A 20,356-nucleotide genomic window follows, 5' to 3' on the forward strand; every position below is an offset into this window, starting at 1 on the left:
AGAGGGAGGGAGGAATAGAAACATCAATGATAAGAGAGAATCCTTGACTGGCTGCCTCCTGCACATTCCCTATTGGGGATAAAGCCTGCAGCCCAGGCACGTGCCCTTACCAGGATCAAACCTCAATCTTCTGGTTCATGGTTGGATGCTCAACCACTGAGCCCCCCCTGGCTGGGTCAATCTTTATCTTTCAGTTGCAGTACTTAGTCTGTTTAATGAATTTACTGATATATTTGGGTTTAAATATGCCATATTAATCTTCCACTGAGCCAACCAATTAGGGCTAATCTTTTTTTCTATGTATCATTTCTACTCTGCTCCTTTTCTCTCTTTTCCTATGTTATTTTATATTAAGTTATTTTTATCATTCCATTTTTATGCCCTATTAGAATGCTCATTATACATCCTATTACAATCCTTTTATTGGTTACTTAGAGATTATTGTATTAAACTCTAGTGCAAATTAGTATAGTTCTCATTTCCCAAACAATGCAATGAACTTTGAACACTTTAAACCCACTTGTCCCCTCCTGCCTCTTGTACTACTTTTACCTGTGTTTTAATTCTATGTATATTTGAAACCCTATAAAACTTTTTATTTTTTTTGATGCAGTCATTGTATATTCACCCTTTTAGCCCACTTCCCTTCCATTCTTCTTGCATTTTCATGCCTACACCTTGGGATCATTCTCCTTCTGGTTTTACTTTTCTTTCGGGTGTAGATCTGGTTGTGATGTTTCTGGTAGTCTAAGTTTTTGTCTGAAAATGTCTTCATTTCACTTTCATTCTTTGAAGGATATTTTTGCTGGGTGTAGAGTTCTGGGTGACAGTTATTTTCTTTAAGCACTTTGAAGGTGTTATTCTATTATCTTCTGACTTTTTTTTTTTTCATTCTGCACTGCCTTTCTATCTTGGAACTTGGCCCATCAAATCCTTAGTCTGTTTAATGAATTCAAAAAGCTCTCCCCCTTGCCCTCACCCTCAAGCCCTTCTAATAGTTGTTGGCAAGAGGATTGGTCTGATACAAATAGTTTAGTATAGCCAGAAGCCTACTGCTAATATAAACCTACTAAGTAAAGTTTTAAGATTTACTTGCAGTGTTTTTTTTTTTAATCTTATAATTTATCTCATTAGGAATATAGAATCAGATTTCTGTTTTGAAAACTACTTGAAATAACTCTTTTCTTTGTGTGATTATTAAATTTGAGAAGGTTGGGTGCTAGCTTCAGCAGCACATATACTAAAAAAAAAGGTGAGGAACAAGAATGAAAAGACTAAGAAGTAAGAATTACTTCAAAACTCTTTAAGATGAAAATTTTAAGGCTTTTGGAAGATGAGTAAAAGAAATAAAATTTAAGGTAAATAGAAATGGAATAGAAGTAGGCAGTTTAAAGATTAGAAAATTATAGATAAAAAGAAAAATAAATTTTAAAATCACAAATCAGATAAACAAAGTGCATGATAATGCAGAGACTTTGAGCTAGAGATCAAACTATATCTTAATTAAAAATAGGAATCCCAAAACTGAAAAAACAAACAAACCGGATGATGGCAAGTAACAGTATTAGAACTGAGAGTCCTTTAGAATGGAAGAAGATTCTGACAACTTTATGGAACTACCACTGCCTATTGATTAGGGAAGGTTTTTTTGTGTGTTTTTTTTATTTTCTCCCCCCCACACCCCCTGCTCCCGGGCACCAGGCTTGCTGCCTGCCCCTCATCTCTACGGAGTGGGTGCTCCCCAAACAGAGCTGCTGGGTGGTGCCCCCTGCAGCTCTGTCCACCAATTGAGACTGCTGAGGGGCAGCCAAACAGGAGACAGTGCAAATCTTCAGTCAAGTCAAGTCGGGGAAAGAGTCAGAACTGGGCAGCAGGTGAGGAATAAGGGTTAGAAATGGGAGAACTTAAGCAGAAAACCTTAGTTTTCTTACTGCACCATTAGGACTCCCATTTTCTGACACCAGGTAACACTGGGACAGAATGAGAAGAGGAACTTAGGAAGACCCTGAGCCAGGGTTGGTGCTGGGGGGTGGGGACCCCTCAGCCAGGGCACCTCAAAGGGCAGTCTGAGGCCTGTGTCAAAGTAGTTTGGGGAGTTCCTTATGATGGAGATTCCAGCACCTGGCCTTTCAGGGGTGGGGCCAGAACTGCATGTTAAGCAAGCCCCCCAGCAGCCTCTGAGGCACTCAGACTCTGCCATTAGCCCAGCCCCTCCCCCTACTCTGGTGTACCCCCACACAAGACTGGAGCCCTGGGAGGTGGGAGGTAGGACAGGGTCAAGGCCTTTTCCTCACTGCCCTCCATTCCACCTCTCCTCCTCCTTAGGCAAGCCAGTTTTCCAGATGTCTCTGGGTCAGCAACAGTGGAAAAAAGTGACCAGCTGGAAAGTGACCTATTTGAGGCATGATCACACCCTACCAGTGCCCCAGGCTCTCTCTGGGAAATCCATTCCTGTGTGGGGGTGGAGGAGGCAGCCTTCCTGGGGATGAGGCCTGGGGTCAGGTCTTGCAGGAATCACAAGGGGAAGGGTCTGCTTGCACCATTCACACTGTCATCAGTCTGCATGATGAGCTTTCCCAGAAGGTGGTCTCCCTGTTGTTATACTCAAGGATGCAGGAGCTGGGATTTGAGCCTGGGTCTCTCTGACCACAGTCCATGGTCTGTCTAGGTCAGTGATGGCAAACTTTTTGAGCTCGGAGTGTCAGCATTTTGAAAAACCCTAACTTAACTCTGGTGCCGTGTCACATATAGAAATTTCTTTTTTTTTTTTTTAATATATTTTATTGATTTTCCACAGAGAGGAAGGGAGAGAGATAGAGAGTTAGAAACATCGATGAGAGAGAAACATCGATCAGCTGCCTCCTGCACATCCCCCACTGGGGACGTGCCCGCAACCCAGGTACATGCCCCTGACCGGAATCGAACCCGGGACCCCTCAGTCCGCAGGCCGACGCTCCATCCACTGAGCCAAACCGGTTTTGGTGTTTCTTGATATTTTCAACCATAGTATAAAAAAAGATTTATATTTTTGATATTTATTTTATATATTTAAATGCCATATAACAAAGAAAAATCAACCAAAAAGAAAATGAGATTGCGTGTCACCTCTGACACGTGTGTCATAGGCTCACCATCACTGCCTTAGGGGACCTCAGAGGAGTCACTCTCCCCTGAGACTCCTTTGTGCAACCAGTACTTGATGAGCACATATCCAACAGCAGTCTCTGCTTACAGGCTCCCAACTGGAAATTCTTTCATTTTACAAATGGTTATGGAGTATCTCCTATGGGTAAGGCACTCTTCCAGGGCTGGAGATACAGCAGGGCAAGACAGGCCAGCTCCCTGTCTGCATGGCATTCACATTCCAGGGAATATCGTGGTGCCATAGTGGCAGGCTTAAGAGCAGAGACCCTATAACCATCGGTTCAAATCCTGGCTCTGACACTTTTTTAAAAAATAAATCTTTATTGTTCAGATTATTACAGTTGTTCCTCTTTTCCCCCCATAGCTCCCCTCCACCCAGTTCCCAACCCCACGCTCTGCCCTAACACCCCCTCCCCCCACTGTCCTCATCCATAGGTGCACGATTTTTGTCCAGTCTCTCCCCGTACTCCCCACACCCCTTTCCCCCCCGAGAATTGTCAGTCCACTCCCTTTCTATGCCCCTGATTCTATTATATCCACCAGTTTATTCTGTTCATCAGATTTTTTATTCACTTGATTTTTAGATTCACTTGTTGATAGATGTGTGTTTGTTGTTCATAATTTGGATCTTTATCTTTTTCTTCTTCTTCCTCTTCTTAAAGGATACCTTTCAGCATTTCATATAATACTGTTTGGTGGTGATGAACTCTTTTAGCTTTTTCTTATCTGTGAAGCTCTTTATCTGACCTTCAATTCTGAATGATAGCTTTGCTGGGTAAAGAAATCTTGGGTAAGTAGGTTCTTGCTATTCATCACTTTGAATATTTCTTGCCACTCCCTTCTGGCCTGCATAGTTTCTGTTGAGAAATCAACTGACAATTGTATGGGTACCCCTTTGTAGGTAACTAGCTGTTTTTCTCTTGCTGCTTTTAAGATTCTCTCTTTGTGTTTTGCTCTTGGCATTTCAATTATGATGTGTCTTGGTGTGGTCCTCTTTGGATTCCTTTTGTTTGGGGTTCTCTGCGCTTCCTGGACTTGTAAGTGTATTTCTTTCACCAGGTAGGGAAAGTTTTGTGTCATTATTTCTTCAAATAGGTTTTCAATATTTTGCTTTCTCTCTTCTCCTGGCACCCCCATAATTTGGATGTTGGTACGCTTGAAGTTGTCGTGGAGACTCCTTACACGATATTGATATTTTTGGATTCTTTTTTCTTTTAGTTTTATTGCTTAAAGTATTACAAAGGGTATTACATATGTCTCCTTTTCCCCCCAACCCTTGACAATCCCCTGGCCTCCCCCACCCCCCAGTGTCTTATGTCCATTGGTTATGCTTATATGCATGCATATAAGTCCTTCAGTTGATCTCTTATGCCCCTCCCCCCTTCTACCCCCCTAACCTCCCCGGCCTTCCTGCTGCAGTTTGACAGTCTGTTTGAGGCAGCTCTGCCTCTGTATCTATTTTTGTTCATCAGTTTATAATGGTTTTTATTATCCATGAATGAGTGAGATCATGTGGTGTTTTTCCTTCAGTGACTGGCTTATTTCACATAGCATAATGCTCTCCAGTTCCATCCATGCCACTGCAAATGGTAAGAGTTCCTTCTTTTTTACAGCAGCATAGTATTCCATCGTGTAGATGTACCACAGTTTTCTAATCCATTCATCTACTGATGGGCATTTAGGCTGTTTCCAGATCTTAGCTATGGTGAATTGTGCTGCTATGAACATATGGGTGCATATATCCTTTCTGATTGGTGTTTCTGGTTTCTTGAGATATATTCCTAGAAGTGGGATCACTGGGTCAAATGGGAGTTCCATTTTTAGTTTTTTGAGGAAGCTCCATACTGTCTTCCATAGTGGCTGCACCAGTCTGCATTCCCACCAGCAGTGCACGAGTGTTCCTTTTTCTCCACATCCTCTCCAGCACTTGTCGTTTGTTGATTTGTTGATGATAGCCATTCTGACAGGTATGAGATGGTACCTCATTGTTGTTTTGATTTGCATCTCTCGGGTGATTAGTGACTTTGAGCATGTTTTCATATGTCTCTTGGCTTTCTGAATGTCCTCTTTTGAAAGGTGTCTATTTAGGTCCTTTGCCCATTTTTTGATTGGATTATTTATCTTCTTTTTGTTAAGTTGTATGAGTTCCCTATAAATTTTGGAGATTAAGCCCTTATCAGATATGACGTTGGCAAATATGTTTTCCCACGCAGTGGGCTTTCTTGTTGTTTTGTTGATGGTTTCTTTTGCTGTGCAGAAGCTTTTTATTTTGATGTAGTCCCATTTGTTCATTTTCTCTTTAGTATCAAGTGCCCTAGGAGCTGTATCAGTGAAGAAATTGCTTCTGCATATGTCTGAGATTTTGTTGCCTTTGGATTCTTCTAGAATTATTATGGTTTCCCATCATACATTTAAGTCCTTTATCTATTTCGAGTTTATTTTTGTGCATGGTGTAAGTTGGTGGTCTAGTTTCGTTTTTTTGCATGTATCTGTCCAATTTTCCCAACACCATTTATTGAAGAGACTATCTTGACTCCATTGTATGTTCTTGCCTCCTTTGTCAAATATTAATTGAGCATATTGGTTCGGGCACATTTCAGGGCTCTCTATTCTATTCCATTGATCTATATATCTGTTCTTCTGCCAGTACCAGGCAGTTTTGAGAACAGTGGCTTTGTAATACAGCTTGATATCTGGTATTGAGATCCCACCTACTTTGTTCTTTCTCAGGATTGCTGCAGCTATTCCGGGTCTTTTTTTATTCCAGATGAATTTTTGGAGAGTTCGTTCTAGATCTGTGAAATATGCTGTTGGTGTTTTAATGGGAAGTGCATTGAATTTATAGATTGCTTTGGGTAGTATGGACATTTTAATGATGTTGATTCAACCAATCCCTGAACATGGTATGTTCTTCCATCTGTTTATGTCTTCCTCTATGTCTTTTTTCAACGTCCTGTAGTTTTCTGAGTAGAGGTCTTTTACCTCTTTAGTTAAGTTTATTCCTAGGTAGCTTAATTTTTTTGGTGCGATGGTAAATGGGATTGTTTTTTGAGTCTTTCTGAAAGTTCACTATTGATGTATAGAAATGCCATAGATTTCTTGGGGTTAATTTTGTATCCTGCTACATTGCCAAATTCATGTATTAAGTAATAGCTTTTTGGTGGAGTCTTTAGGGTTTTGTATGTATGTATATCATGTCATCTGCAAATGAGGACAATTTTACTTCCTCTTTTCCAATTTGGATGCCTTTTATTTCTTCTTCTTGTCTAATTGCAATGGCTAATACTTCCAGTACTATGTTGAACAGGAGTGGTGAGAGTGGGCATCCCTGTCTTGTTCCTGTTCTTAGGGGAAATGGTGTTAGTTTTTGTCCATTGAGTATGATGTTGGCTGTGGGCTTGTCATATATAGCTTTTATTATGTTGAGGTATGATCCTTCTACTCCCACCTTGCTGAGAGTTTTTATCAAAAATGGGTGTTGGATTTTGTCGAATGCTTTTTCTGCATCAATAGATATGACTATATGGTTTTTTTCTTTCAATTTGTTTATGTGATGTATCACGCTTATTGATTTACAGAAGTTGTACCATCCTTGCATTTCTGGGATAAATCCTACTTGGTCATGGTGTATGATCCTTCTGATGTACTGCTGGATCCGATTTGCTAAGATTTTGTTGAGGATTTTGGCATCTATGTTCATGAGGGATATTGGCCTGTAATTCTCTTTCATTGTGTTGTCTTTACCTGGTTTTGGTATTAGGGTGATGCTGGCTTCATAGAATGAGCTTGGAAGTGTTCCTTCCTCTTGAATTTTTTGTAGTAGTCTGAGGAGGATAGGTTTTAGTTCTTCCTTGAATGTTTGGTAAAACTCCCCTGTGAAGCTGTCTGGTCTTGGGCTTTTGTTTGCTGGAAGCTTTTGGATGACTGCTTCAGTTTCTTCCATAGTTATTGGCCTATTGAGATTTTTAGATTCTTCCTGATTGAGTTTTGGAATGTTGTATTTTTCTAGGAATTTGTCCATTTCCTCCAGGTTGTCTAGTTTGTTAGAGTAGAGTTGTCCATAGTATTTTTTAACAATCATTTGTATTTCTGTGGGGTCTGTGTTATTTCGCCTCAATCGTTTCTGATTTTGTTCATTTGGGTCCTCTCTCTTTGCTTCTTGGTGAGCCTGGCTAGAGGTTTGTCAATCTTGTTTATCCTTTCAAAGAACCAGCTCTTGGTTTCATTGGTTTTCTGTATTGTTTTTTTAGTCTCTATGTCATTTATTTCTGCTCTAATCTTTATTATCTCCTTCCTTCTGCTCACTCTGGGGTTTTCTTGTTGCTCTCTTTCTAATTCTTTGAGATGTAGAGTTAGATGATTGACTACCATTTTTTCTTGTTTTTTGAGATAGGCCTGTAGAGCTATAAACTTCCCTCTCAGGACTGCTTTTATTGCGTCTCATAGGTTTTGGATTGTTGTGTTTTCATTGTCATTAGATTCCAGGATGTTTTTTTTTTGTTTTTTTTTATTTTTATTTTTTTAAAAATATATTTTATTGATTTTTTTACAGAGAGGAAAGGAGAGAGACAAAGAGTCAGAAACATCGATGAGAGAGAAACACCGATCAGCTGCCTCCTGCACACCTCCTACTGGGGATGTGCCCGCAGCCCAGGTACATGCCCTTGACCGGAATCGAACCTGGGACCTTTCAGTCCGCAGGCAGACGCTCTATCCACTGAGCCAAACCGGTTTCGGCCCCAGGATGTTTTTAATTTCTTCTTTGATGTCATTGGTAACCCAATCAATATTTAATAACATGCTATTCAGCTTCCAAGTGTTTGAGTATTTTGGGTTGTTTTTATTGTAGTTTATTTCTAATATTTTGCCTTCGTGGTCTGAGAAGATGCTTGGTATGATTTCAATCTTCTTGAATTTGGGGAGACTTTGTTTGTGACCCAATATGTGGTCTATTTTTGAAGATGTCCCATGAGCACTTGAGAAGAATGTATATTCCATGGCTTTGGGGTAAAGTGTTCTGAAGATGTCAATTAAGTCCATCTGATCTAGTGAGTCATTTAGGATTGCTTTTTCTTTGTTGATTTTTTGTCTAAAGGATTTATCCAGTGATGTCAGTGGTGTATTAAAGTCCCCTACTATGACTGTATTGGTGTCGATCTCTCCTTTGATATCTTCCAGGAGTTTTTTTTATGTATTTGGGTGCTCCTGCATTGGGTGCATATGTTTACCAGGGTTATATCTTCTTGTTGTATTGATCCCTTTAGTATTATGAAGTGGCCTTCCTTATTTCTTGTTATGGCCTTCACTTTGAGGTCTATTTTGTCCGATATAAGTATTGCTACCCCAGCTTTCTTTTCCTTTCCATTTGCCTGAAAGATATTTTTCCATCCCTTCACTTTCAGTCTGTGTGAGTCCCTTCTTCTGAGGTGGGTCTCTTGTAGACAGCAAATGTATGGGTCATGTTTTTTTATCCATTCAGTCACTCGATGTCTTTTGGTTGGAGCATTTAGTCCGTTTACGTTTAAAGTTATTATTGAAAGGTACTTGTTTGTAGCCATTTCTTTTTTTGTGTGGCTGTTTTCTTTCTGAGCTTTTTAATTCTTCTTTTTACACCAGTTCTTTTAGCATTTCTTGCATTGCTGGCTTGGTGGTGATAAACTCCCTTAGCCCTTTTTTTGTCTGTGAAGCTTCTTATCTCCCCTTCAATTTTGAATGATAGCCTTGCTGGATAGAGTATTCTTGGATTCAGTCCTTTGCTTTGCATCACTTTGTAAATTTCCGCCCATTCTTTTCTGGCCTAATATGTTTCTGTTGAGAAATCATTTGATAATCTAATGGGAGATCCCTTGTATGTAACTTTCCATCTCTCTCTTGCAGCCTGTAATATTCTCTCTTTGTCCTGAACATTTGCCATGGTAATTATGATGTGTCTTGTTGTGGGTCTTTTTGGGTTCACCTTGTTTGGGACTCTTTGGGCTTGTATGACTTTTTTCTTCCCCACCTCAGGGAAGTTTTCTGATATTATTTCTTCGAATAGGTTTTCTAATCCTTGGTCCTCTTTCTGTTGTTCTGGCACCCCTATTATTCGTATGTTGTTTTGTGTCATGTTGTCCCAATGCTCCCTTAGACTCTCCTCCTATCTTTTAATTTTTTTCTCCAATTGCAGTACAGTTTGGTTGTGTTTTGCTTCCTTGTCTTCTAATTCACTAATTCGGTCCTCCGCTTCTCCTAGTCTACTGTTGATACTTTCAATGGTGTTTTTTATTGCAGCTATATTGCTCTTCATTTCTTCTTGAGTCATACATAAGTTATTGATTTTTCATCTGTTTCTTCTTGCTTCTTGCATAAGTTGTTGATTTTTTTCCTCCATCTGGTTTATGCACTCTAAGACCCTTATTCTGAATTCTTTTTCTGTCATGTTGAATGCCTCTGTATCACTTAGCTGCTTTTCCCGCGAGTCCTCCTTTTCTTTCCTTAGGGGGTTTCTTTGTCTACCCATGTTTGATCTCACTGACATATCTAGATGTTGAGTCGTTCTGTGGCTGCTCCCAGGGTAGCAGTGGCTCCGCGGCCTGTGGTTGCTCCTCGGGCGGTTGCTGTAGCAGCTGCTCCTCAGTTGGCAGCAGCTCCTCTGGTGGGTGCTGTTCACAGCTGTAGTCTGGATTCTTTTTTCTTTTTGCTATTCCAGTTGGGTGTTTTTTGCTTCTTCATATTTCAAATCTTTGACTTGATTCTTGTGATCCTCTAGTCTGCTGTTGGATCTTTGTATATTATTCTTTATTTCAGTCAGTGTATGCTTAATTTCTAGTTGGTCCTTTTTCATATCCTCAAGGGTCCCACTAAATTTACCAGCAGTTACTAGAAAATTCTTTAAAAACCTTATAACCGTGGTTTTGAGCTCTATACCCAGTAGTTTGCTTTCCTCTATTTATGTCATTTGTGACCTGTTTCTTTGTCTCTGCATTTTGGCTATTTCCCTGTGTTGATAGAGTGGCTTTTTGTGCTAGTTGTCCTATAAGGCTCAGCCTTCCCAATTACCTGAGGTGGACACTCTTGATGCACCACTTTGTGGGCTGTGTGCCCAGTCTTGTTGTAGTAAAGTCTTGGTTGTTGTTGGTATCATTGGGAGGAATTGACCTCCAGGCCAATTGGCTGTGAGAATCAGCTGTGTCTATGGTGGGAGAACTTCTGTGCTGGAGACATCCTTCTGGGGCAAGACTTGCTTCAGTGGGGCTTTGGTGCTCACTGAGTCTGCCCCCTGAGTGTGTCCCTTATGGATCTGAGAGTTGTAATCTGGATGGTCCACTCTGACCACTGGGTACACTGGCTCTTGGATCTAAGGAGGTCCTAATTTAGCCTCTGCCTGAGAACACCTAGCGGGAGCTACGGAGAGATATGCAGATTCCTCTTCTTTTTTGGGGATTTGGAGGTGCCCAGATGAGGCTCAGCTGTGAAGCAATGCAAGCTGCTGTGGGGTATGGGCCTTCTTTTGGATATTCTGGTTCTCTGACCTAGGTGCAATTTGTTAGGTAATTTTAGATTGCAAAGGGCCAGGGCATTCATATGCAAGAGCCTCTGCACACAGTTTGGGTGATATGGGGTCTCAGGGAATCAATAGGGTGGAGTAAACAGCTATGGCTGATTCTCAGCAGTGCCCTAAGAGGTCCCAGGTCTCAGTGTCCTGGTAATCACTGCAAGCACCTCTGAGAGAAAGCCTCCCTCAAATTACAACTGATGCCAGACAGTCCAGTTTCTCCCCATATGAGTCTGGGTCCCCAGAGTCTCGCCCGGAACTGGAGTTCAGAGCAGTCGGGAACTTGAGACTCCCTCCCGATTAAAAAAGACAACCGTGTCCTCAGTTGCCAGCCCTTTCTGAGCACATGCATCCGTACCTCTGCACTTTACTTCCGCACTGCCTCTGAGTCTCAGTGTGCTTTTCTCTTTCCTTCTAGTTGTAGAATTTCCACTCAGCCAGCCTTCCTGTGGTTCTGGATGATGTCCGTTTTGTCTTTTAGTTGTAGTTTTGAAGTGGTTGTGCGAGGCAGCAATTTCCGGTGTTTACCTATGCCGCCATCTTGGTTTCTCCTTGGTTAGGGAAGTTTTGAAGCTGATCTGCAATCCAGGACCCAAGGAGTTTTCACCACAGCCCTGGAACCACTGCCCAAAGAGGATGGTCAGAGCATGGCCACTGTGAAATGCAGATTGGTGTAGCCATTATGAAGAATAATATGGAGGTTCCTCAAAAAATTAAAAATGAATTGCCTTATGACCCAGTGATTCCACTGCTGGGACTATCTCTAAAGAAAGTAGAAACACTAGTTTGAAAGAATATATATGTACCCCTATATTCATTGCAGCATTATTTACAATAGCCAAAATTTTGAAGCAGCCCAAGTGCTCATCAGTAGACGAGTGGATAAGAAAGTGGCAGTACATTTACACATTGAAATACTACTTTGGGCTGTAAAAAAGAAGAAAATCCTACCTTTTATGCCAGCATGAATGGAAATAGAGAGGATTATGCTAAGTGAAATAAGTCAGAGAAAGACAATTGCCATATAATTTCACTTACATGTAGGATCTAATGAATAAAATAAATAAACAAAATAGAAATAGACTCATAGATAAAGAGGACAGACTGATAGCTGTTAGAAGGGAGGGTATTGGGGGACATGGTGACAAAGATGAAGGGATTAAGAAGTAAAAACTGCTAGTTGCAGAATGGCCACAGAAGTGTAGATTACAGTGTAGGGAATATAGTCCATAATATTGAGATAAATGGGTATAGGACTAGGTGGGTACTTGACGCAGCAGGGGGACCACTCTGTAAAGTACATAATTTTTTAACTAATTTGTTGTACACAGTAAACTAATAGAGAATGGTACTGAATGTAAAATGTAATTGAAAAATAAATTAGAAAAGAAAAAGCATGGCCACTTTGGTCTACAGCCAGATTCCTTGCCTCCAGGATTCATCATTCACTCTTTCAATTGGATGAGTTTCATTAAATAATTTCCTTCTTGCCTAGACGCTCTAGTGCTTCTCCGTGGTTAGAATTTGGCTAGGTAAACCAATATCTTAAAAGGACTGAAGAGGCTGAAACCGGTTTGGCTCAGTGGATAGAGCGTCGGCCTGCGGACTGAAGGGTCCGGGTTCTATTCCGGTCAAGGGCATGTACCTGGGTTGTGGGCACATCCCCAGTGGGAGATGTGCAGGAGGCAGCTGATCAATGTTTCTCTCTCATCGATGTTTCTAACTCTCTATTCCTCTCCCTTCCTCTCTGTAAAAAAATCAATAAAATATATTTAAAAAAAAAAAAAAGGACTGAAGAGGATAGAGGCAAAGGGACAAAGAGGGATAGACTGCAACAAGAGCAGTAATTACAGTGAAAGTAAGAAGCAGGAGTTGAGCTGCCTTGGTTGTCCAAGATCCTAAATATTGCTTGCTGCATGTGGTGCATAAAAGATGTTAAAAATTAAAGTAACTTTTTCCCCAAGGCCCGATTTGTGAAGCACTGGATGTAAAAAGATTTCTGAATGCAGTTAGCTGGCACCTGGCATTGGATTTGCTGTTTATAGTAATTTTTACTTATAAATAGTAGTGATCATGCCCTGGACAGTGGTGGCTCAGTTGGTTGGAGTGCCATCTGGAACACCAAAAGTTTTTGGGTTTGATTCCTGGTCAGGGCATATACCTAAGTTGTGGTTTTGAGTCTTGTTTGGGCACATATGGGAGGCAATAGATCAATGTTTCTCACATCATTGCCTCTCTCTATCTCTGTCTCTATCTCCATCTCTATCTCTTTCCCCTTCCTCTCTCTAAACATATCCTTGGGTGAGGATTAATAGTAAAAGAAAAAATAGTGCCCTGGCTGGTTTGGCTCAGTGAATGGAGTGTGAGCCTGCCCAGGTTCAATTCTGGTAAGGACACATGCCTGGGTTGCAGGCTCAGTCCCCAGTAGGGTCATGCAGGAGGCAAGCTGATCAATGATTCCCTCTCATCATTGATGTTTCTCTCTCACTCTTCCTATCCCTTTCTCTCTGAAATCAATAAAAATATTTTTTAAATAAAAATAGTGATCATGTTTCATTTGATGTATCTTGCCACGGGTACATTGGCACTGACAGAATATTTTTCCTTATTGATTTGCAGATTGAGAGAATCCAGAATCGAAGTCTCTGGCAGCACTACCAGACAAAGAAAAAAACCATGGATGACAAGAATGGCCATACACAAAATGAGAAGCTGCTCTTCCATGGGACAGATGCTGACTCCTTGCCACATGTCAATCAACATGGCTTTAACCGCAGTTATGCAGGAAAGAATGGTAAGGAAGTAAGTCACGTGGCTGCTCCAAAGGAGGTGTCAGCCATGAGAAGCCAAGCTTGCTCAGGGATCCCGCGGATTGCATTGTGTTCCCTCATGGCTCATGGTCAGGGTGCAGCCAAAGTTTCAGGTCAGACTCTATATTTCCTCCCAAAGGGACTGACTGGCCCTTTGAGGTGGAGGAATGATATTTTGAAATTACACACACACACACACACACACACACACACACACACACATTATTTTTAAGGAGGCTTTAGAAATAATTGAACATTATATTAAAATTATTTGACATATTGAGTCAATACATCAAATTATAGACAAATTGGAATTCTTAAAAATGTTGTTTTTCTTTTCACAGCTGTGGCATATGGAAAGGGAACCTACTTTGCTGTCAATGCCAATTATTCTGCCAATGATACTTACTCCAGACCAGATGCAAATGGGAAAAAGCATATGTATTATGTCCGTGTGCTTACTGGATTGTACGAACGTGGAAATCATTCATTACTTGTGCCTCCTCCAAAGAATCCTCAAAATCCTCTTGACCTGTATGATACTGTCACAGATAATGTGAACACTCCAAGTTTATTTGTGGTATTTTATGACTACCAGGCTTACCCAGAATACCTCATTACTTTTAAAAGATAACATTTTGGTATCCTTCACAGAAGACATTATTTATCTACACAAGTAATTTTCAACTCATGGCATACATAAACTAATTACTAAAATTCTGTGACACACACAAAAATATATTTTTTGCCGATCTGACAGAAAAAAACCAATGGTATGGGTTTGATTCATTCACAGTTTTTGTGCTGGCTCTTGTCATTAAAAATACATATTTTTATTGATTTCAGAGAGGAAGGCAGAGGGAGAGAGAGAAACATCAATGATGAGAGAGAATCATTGATCGGCTGCCTCCTGCACGCCACACACTAGGGATTGAACCTGCAACCTGGGCATGTGTCCTGACCAGGAATTGAACCGTGACCTCCTGGTTCATAGGTTGATGCTCAACCATTGAGCCACGCCAGCCGGGTGGCTGTTGTCATTTTTTTACTTGACAATCTAACGGAAATGAGGTCAGCGTTCCTGACTAGTCAGGTATTGCATGTTCTATAAACTTTTGCGGCACACCAGTTCAAAATTGCTAATCTATACTATGCACAACAAGTTTTAGATTTTTTTCTCTTAACCACTTATTCTAAGATCAAAGGATCCTTGTCACTGAAGTCAGACTTTCTTCAGCGTCTCTTTCATAATTGCAGCGACCTTTTCTTGAAATCAATACATTTGAGAATTTAAATTAGATTACTTTAATTACAACTGTGTGTCCACAACCATGGACATCAAATCTGTAGAAGAAAAGAACAGGTTTATATTTCTAGGAAAAAAAGGAAAGCCTTAATCTTAAAAGCAGAGGGCACAGCTATGCAATTTCAGCTGCCACTGAAGGGGACAGCTGTTACCATGTCAGGATGCCATATTACTGTGGGGAGCACAACTTCCTGAGTGGACTGCTGTCTTTCCTGGGGCAGAGATGGTGTCTTATTCATTTTATTTTATCCCTGGACTGAGGCCTGCATCTGAAGTCCAATGGATTTTCCAGAAATGTTTCATAAACCAAGTAAGAATGAAAAGGTCCCTCCAGTCTGTTTGACTAGTGGATAGAGGGTCAGCCTGCGGACCAAAGGGACAAAATGTGCACCAATGAAAAGTTGCACATTTAAGTCAAGGTTCGATTCAGTCAAGGGCATGTAGCTTGGCTTCGGGCTCCTCCCCGGCCCAGGCCCTGGTTGGGTGAGGATTAACAAAAAAACAAACAAATAAACAAAAAGACTGAAAAGGTCTAATCAGACTCTTATCCAAGTAGGAACCATTTCTTCTACATCCTTGACTTATTGTCATGTTGCCTTAAATTGAACAGATTCCATGATAGGGAACTTCGTTTTTCATGAGCCAGCCCATGACAAGGACTCCAGTTGGGGCTCTGGGACTGCAGTGCAGCTGGGCCCTGCACAGCCCAGGCCTGTGGTCTGCCTTGTGGCGTAGATGAATCGTGTCCCCTGGAGTTGTGCAGCACAGCAGCCCAGGCCCCAGTTGGTCCTTTTAATGTTGAATCCGAATCTGCCTTCTTATAACTTTTCATTGGTGCACATTTGGTCCCAGTGGAAACAGTAGGATAATGCCTGCTACATTTTCAGTGTGAAACCCTCTATTATGTTAAGATGAAATGAATTCTAAGATTATTAAATGGCATATTTTCTTTGGCAGCCTAGCTTTTGATGATTTAAATCAAATATACACACCAAAGGAATGAAATATAATGCTAATTTGCTAACTCAGTATCTGTTGGACGGTAAAGGAACATTTCTTTCTTAACTTTTCCCTAGGTAAATTTCAGGCTCAAACACTGCTTATTGAGCACTTAGCTTGTACTAGACAGTATAATAGATGCTTTCATATACAGTGCTAATTGTATTCCCCAAACAATCCTGTGAGGTAAGAATTATATCCCCATTTTAAAGCTGAGGAAACTGATGCTCAGAGTGCAAGCAGTTTCCTTGCCTGAGGTCAGTCATCTAGGTAACGGCCCTCACAGCCAGCAGAATCAGGTCCTGTGTCATCAAGCCTCTGTTCTTCTCATGACAGAACATGGCCTCTAGATGAATGTTATGAATCCAGGAACATCTCAGCTAATCTGCGAACCACTTTTATATTTCCTCCACTTTTTTTTCTGGCTCTGGTTCCTATCCTAGTTTTCATTTGAAGCTCTGTGGGCTGAGATCAGAGCTGATGCCCAAGCAAAGCCTGTGCAGATGGTGCACTCTGACACCAGGGTTGCTCTTCCCTGGCCATGGGGAACAGCACCTGCCCTTCAAGTAGAGGTAGGTGGCTGAGAGGGCCACAGTGGCTGCTTCGTTAACAGATATCTTGACATTTCTCTTGCTGTTGTTTGTTTTGTAAGGGGATTGGGCACTGGCATCTTAATTAGGGCTTGACGATGAATGTAAGAAATAAAAAAGGAGAGGCCCGCTCTCTATTGCTGTTCCTCCAGTGGTTTGGTTAACTTAGGACAAGACTGAATATCAGGGTGCATTGAATCAAGGTACAATGATCCAGTCAGTAAATGTTAAGTTATCCCCAATCAAGAGAAATATGTCACTTATCTGCTTTTTGAATAAAAGACTTGGAAAATGTCATGTGGTGGTGAACATTTTTATCCTCAAGGGCAAATACAGGAGAGCTTGATGATGAACACAGGCCACTGCTGAGAAAGACCACAATTACATATGACAGCATCAGAGGATCCTCAGAGTAGTAATACTATTCGGCTGAGCCCTGGCAGGGTGGCTCAATCGGTTGGAGTGTCGTCCTGAGTACCAAAAGGTTTCGGGTTTGATTCCCAGTCAGGGCACATATTGAGATTGTGGGTTCGATCCCTGGTCCGGGTGCATACAGGAGGAAACCGATTGATGTTTTACTTTCTCATCGATGTTTCTCTCTCTCTCTTCTCTCCTCTCGCTCTACAATAAATAAATAAATAAAATTTTAAAAATCAAAAAGCATATCCTCAGGTGAGGATTAAAACAAAAATAGTCTCTCTTTAAAAAAAAAAAATGAGCTAAAATTTACAAGAAGGGCACAGCCCAGGTTTAGTTCAGGAAATCTGAAGGGCAAACTGACCCCAGCAAGTATCCCCTGCTGAAAGAAGCCCACCTTGAGCCTGTGATAGGTCATGGTGGTCAACTCCAGGGCAGAGGTTCTTCAACTGTTTTTGGTATTTAAATCACCTGAGATGTCTGCTGAGACTGTAAATCCTGGCCCATCCCAAGGGAGCCAGATTCTGTGGCTCTAGAGCAGCCGTGGGCAAACTACGGCCCATGGGCCGGATCCAGCCCGTTTGAAATGAATAAAACTAAAAAAAAAAAAAAAAAGACCGTACCCTTTTATGTAATGATGTTTACTTTGAATTTATATTAGTTCACACAAACACTCCATCCATGCTTTTGTTCCGACCCTCCGGTCCAGTTTAAGAACCCACTGGGGCCCTCGAGTCAAAAAGTTTGCCCACCCCTGCTCTAGAGGGTGCCCAGAAATCTGCATTTTCGGCAAGCATCTCATGCTTCTGAAACCCCTGGTTCCCACAGCCACTTAGGACTCTCATGGGCCCCAGGCACTTTGGCCTTTGTGGGCCTCTTACTCTATTCAGTATTAAACTTGTACTTTGCAACTTCATTGATATAAACATGAATGTAATTGAGGATGGATTAAACTTATTTTTTTAAAGAAACTAAACCACTTTTGTGGACCCCTAAAAGCTCAGGGGCCCTAAACACAGTGCCTACTGTATAGGTCAGCCCTACTGTGAATTTAGGCACAGGATGAGCTTGTATTCCTTAATCCCTCTAGCCCAGTGGGTGGCAAACTTCGGCTCACGAGTCACATGAGGCTCTTTGGCCCCTTGAGTGTGGCTCTTCCACAAAATACTGACTTCTGCGCACAGGCCAGGAAGTTTCAATCACACTGTACGTGCGCGCCCACACATGGTATTTTGTGGAACAGCCACACTCAAGGGGCCAAGAGCCGCATGTGGCTCGCAAGCCGCAGTTTGCCGACCACTGCTCTAGCCTCTAGGGCGGTGGTTCCCAATGGGGGTACACACCCCACAGGGAGGCAATTTCATTTTTAGGATGGGCAATTTTAGAATGAGTTATTAACAGTGAATTTTTTGCATTTCCTTTGGTTCTAGGGGCCTTATACAAAGTATATAAATATATATTTTGACATATTTATGCATTTCAGTTCTCTATGTTTTGAAACTTTATTTGCTATTTTTTTCAAATCACTTCATATTATTATTATTTTTTAACAATTTCTTAGTGATTTCTTCCTCAGTACTTCAATTGTCCTTTCATTCTTTTGTTTTTCTCTTTCATTGATGCCATATTCTTTGGAAGCTTGTTTAAAGCAAGTTAATGGCCTTTTAGCCTTCCTCCACGTGAATATGAGTTTACTTTTTGAATAATAAGAATTATATGTCACAGGGAGTGGGGGGACATCAGGTTTTAGAGATACTGAGGTGGGGCATGGCCAAAAAAAGGTTAGGAACCACTGCTCTAGGGTCAGTGCTTTAATAATTGATTTGCCCTAGCTGGTTTGGCTTAGTGTGTAGAGTGTCGGCCTGCAGACTGAAGGTCCCAGGTTCGATTCTGGTCAAGGGCACATGCGCGGCTTGCAGGCTTGATCCCCAGAAGGGGGCGTGCAGGAGGCAGGCAATCAATGATTCTTTCTCATCATTGATGTTTCTATCTCTCCCTCCCTCTCCCTTCCTCTGAAATCAATAAAAATATATTTAAAAAAATAATTGATCTCACTCACTCAGGCAGCTTATCTGAGAAACAGGGGATGGAATAGGACCGAGGTACCCAGGTGAGTGACAGCCTGCCCTTTCACTCTCTTCTCTCTCAGGCTCCCCAATCGCAGAGAGCCAGGATCTCTTGCTGCATCATAACCTCTTTATTTGAAGTCAGGAAATTATATCCTATTACCTATTTACATTTTGAGTCCATTCATACCAATGTATTTTTTTAAAACTGTATTTTTAATTGACTTCAGAGAGGAAGCGAGAGGGAGAGAGACAGAAACATCAATTGATCGGCTGCCTCTTGCATGCCCCACACTGGGGATCGAGCCTGAAACTCGGACCGGGAATCAAATCGTGACCTCCTGGTTCATATGTCGACACTCAGCCACTGAGCCACAACAGTTGGACCCAATGTCTTAACTGTTTCCAGCTCTGCATGTCAAAGACTATTACCTCTGAGTCAAATGCTTTGTCCCAGAACAACTTTCAAATGTTTCTGACCTACACTAAGAAATACATTTTATATTAGGCTCAGTACATGCACAGATATACCTGAAAAGTTTATGAAATATATTTACCCTGAAAAAAAAACTTTTCCTGCAAAGTTTCACAGAATACTTACATTTATTATTGAATTTATTGAAATTACCTATTATGTCCAATTAAAAAAAATGTTGGTCTCACTAACTAGGTTGATTTTATGACTCACTAATGCAGTGGTTCTCAACCTTGGCTGCACATTAGAATCACCTGGGAATCTTTTTAAAATCCTGATTTAAAATCCTAATGGGGTGAGGCCACAACATTAGTAACAAAGAAACAGAATTTCCGGAGTATGAGGCCCAGGAATAACGATTTTAAAAAGATTCCCAGGTGATTCTAATGTGCAGCCACGGTTGAGAACCACTGCACTAATGGGTCACAGCCTGCAACTTGAAAAACAATGGTCAAAGGAGTAACAAACATAAAACATAAAATATTTGAAGACAAACAATGTGTATTTCTGCAATAGGGATATACCTATTAAGGTTAATGGACATCATACCCTTGACTACAACATCCTCTGCCCCAATGTATTTGATGGAGTATTGCCAACAAGGCATTCTTTTAACAATAACCCGCTCAGATATTTAACGAACACCTGCCATATTCTGGTCACTGATCTGGCTATGCGAATACAGCAATAATCAAAGTCCAAACCCTCATGCTGTGAGATTCTGGTTGGGGAAGATAAACAACAATCAAATAAACAGGTAAATATATAGTGATCAGATGGTGGTAAGTGCTACAGAAGGGTCTTTTCCAGATCCTCCTTTCCTAGTCATGTTCACCCAACACCTCCCTCCCCAGCTCTCTCCTGGAAAGCAGTTTTTTTTTTTTTTTATTTATTTACTGATACCTTCAGTCTGAAGACTGAGAAGGATGGGGCCAGTAGTGAGCTAATCAAAAAGGTGACTTAGTCTATCTTTTGTTATGTATTTGTTTCATAAGTGGTTATGCAGAAATCAATA

The 20,356-nt window shown here is 41.1% G+C and overlaps 1 protein-coding gene across 2 annotated transcripts in view; it reads left to right on the forward strand.

Moving 5' to 3' along the window:
- The window catches only part of LOC139003905 (protein mono-ADP-ribosyltransferase PARP14-like), a 65,163-nt gene extending 48,483 nt beyond the window's left edge, over positions 1–16,680 (forward strand). For both annotated transcript variants that reach the window (XM_070406333.1, XM_070406334.1), the window contains 2 exons: positions 13,298–13,472; positions 13,833–16,680. In XM_070406333.1, the coding sequence (XP_070262434.1) occupies positions 13,298–13,472; positions 13,833–14,122 (465 nt within the window). In that variant the 3' untranslated portion in view covers positions 14,123–16,680. The remainder of the gene's footprint in view (positions 1–13,297; positions 13,473–13,832) is intronic.
- Positions 16,681–20,356: the final 3,676 nt, after the last annotated feature.

Source organism: Myotis yumanensis, unplaced genomic scaffold (assembly GCF_028538775.1).
Source record: "Myotis yumanensis isolate MYYU_CA2020_CCGP unplaced genomic scaffold, mMyoYum1.0.hap1 SCAF_2, whole genome shotgun sequence".
In the NCBI taxonomy this organism is placed as follows: domain Eukaryota; kingdom Metazoa; phylum Chordata; class Mammalia; order Chiroptera; family Vespertilionidae; genus Myotis; species Myotis yumanensis.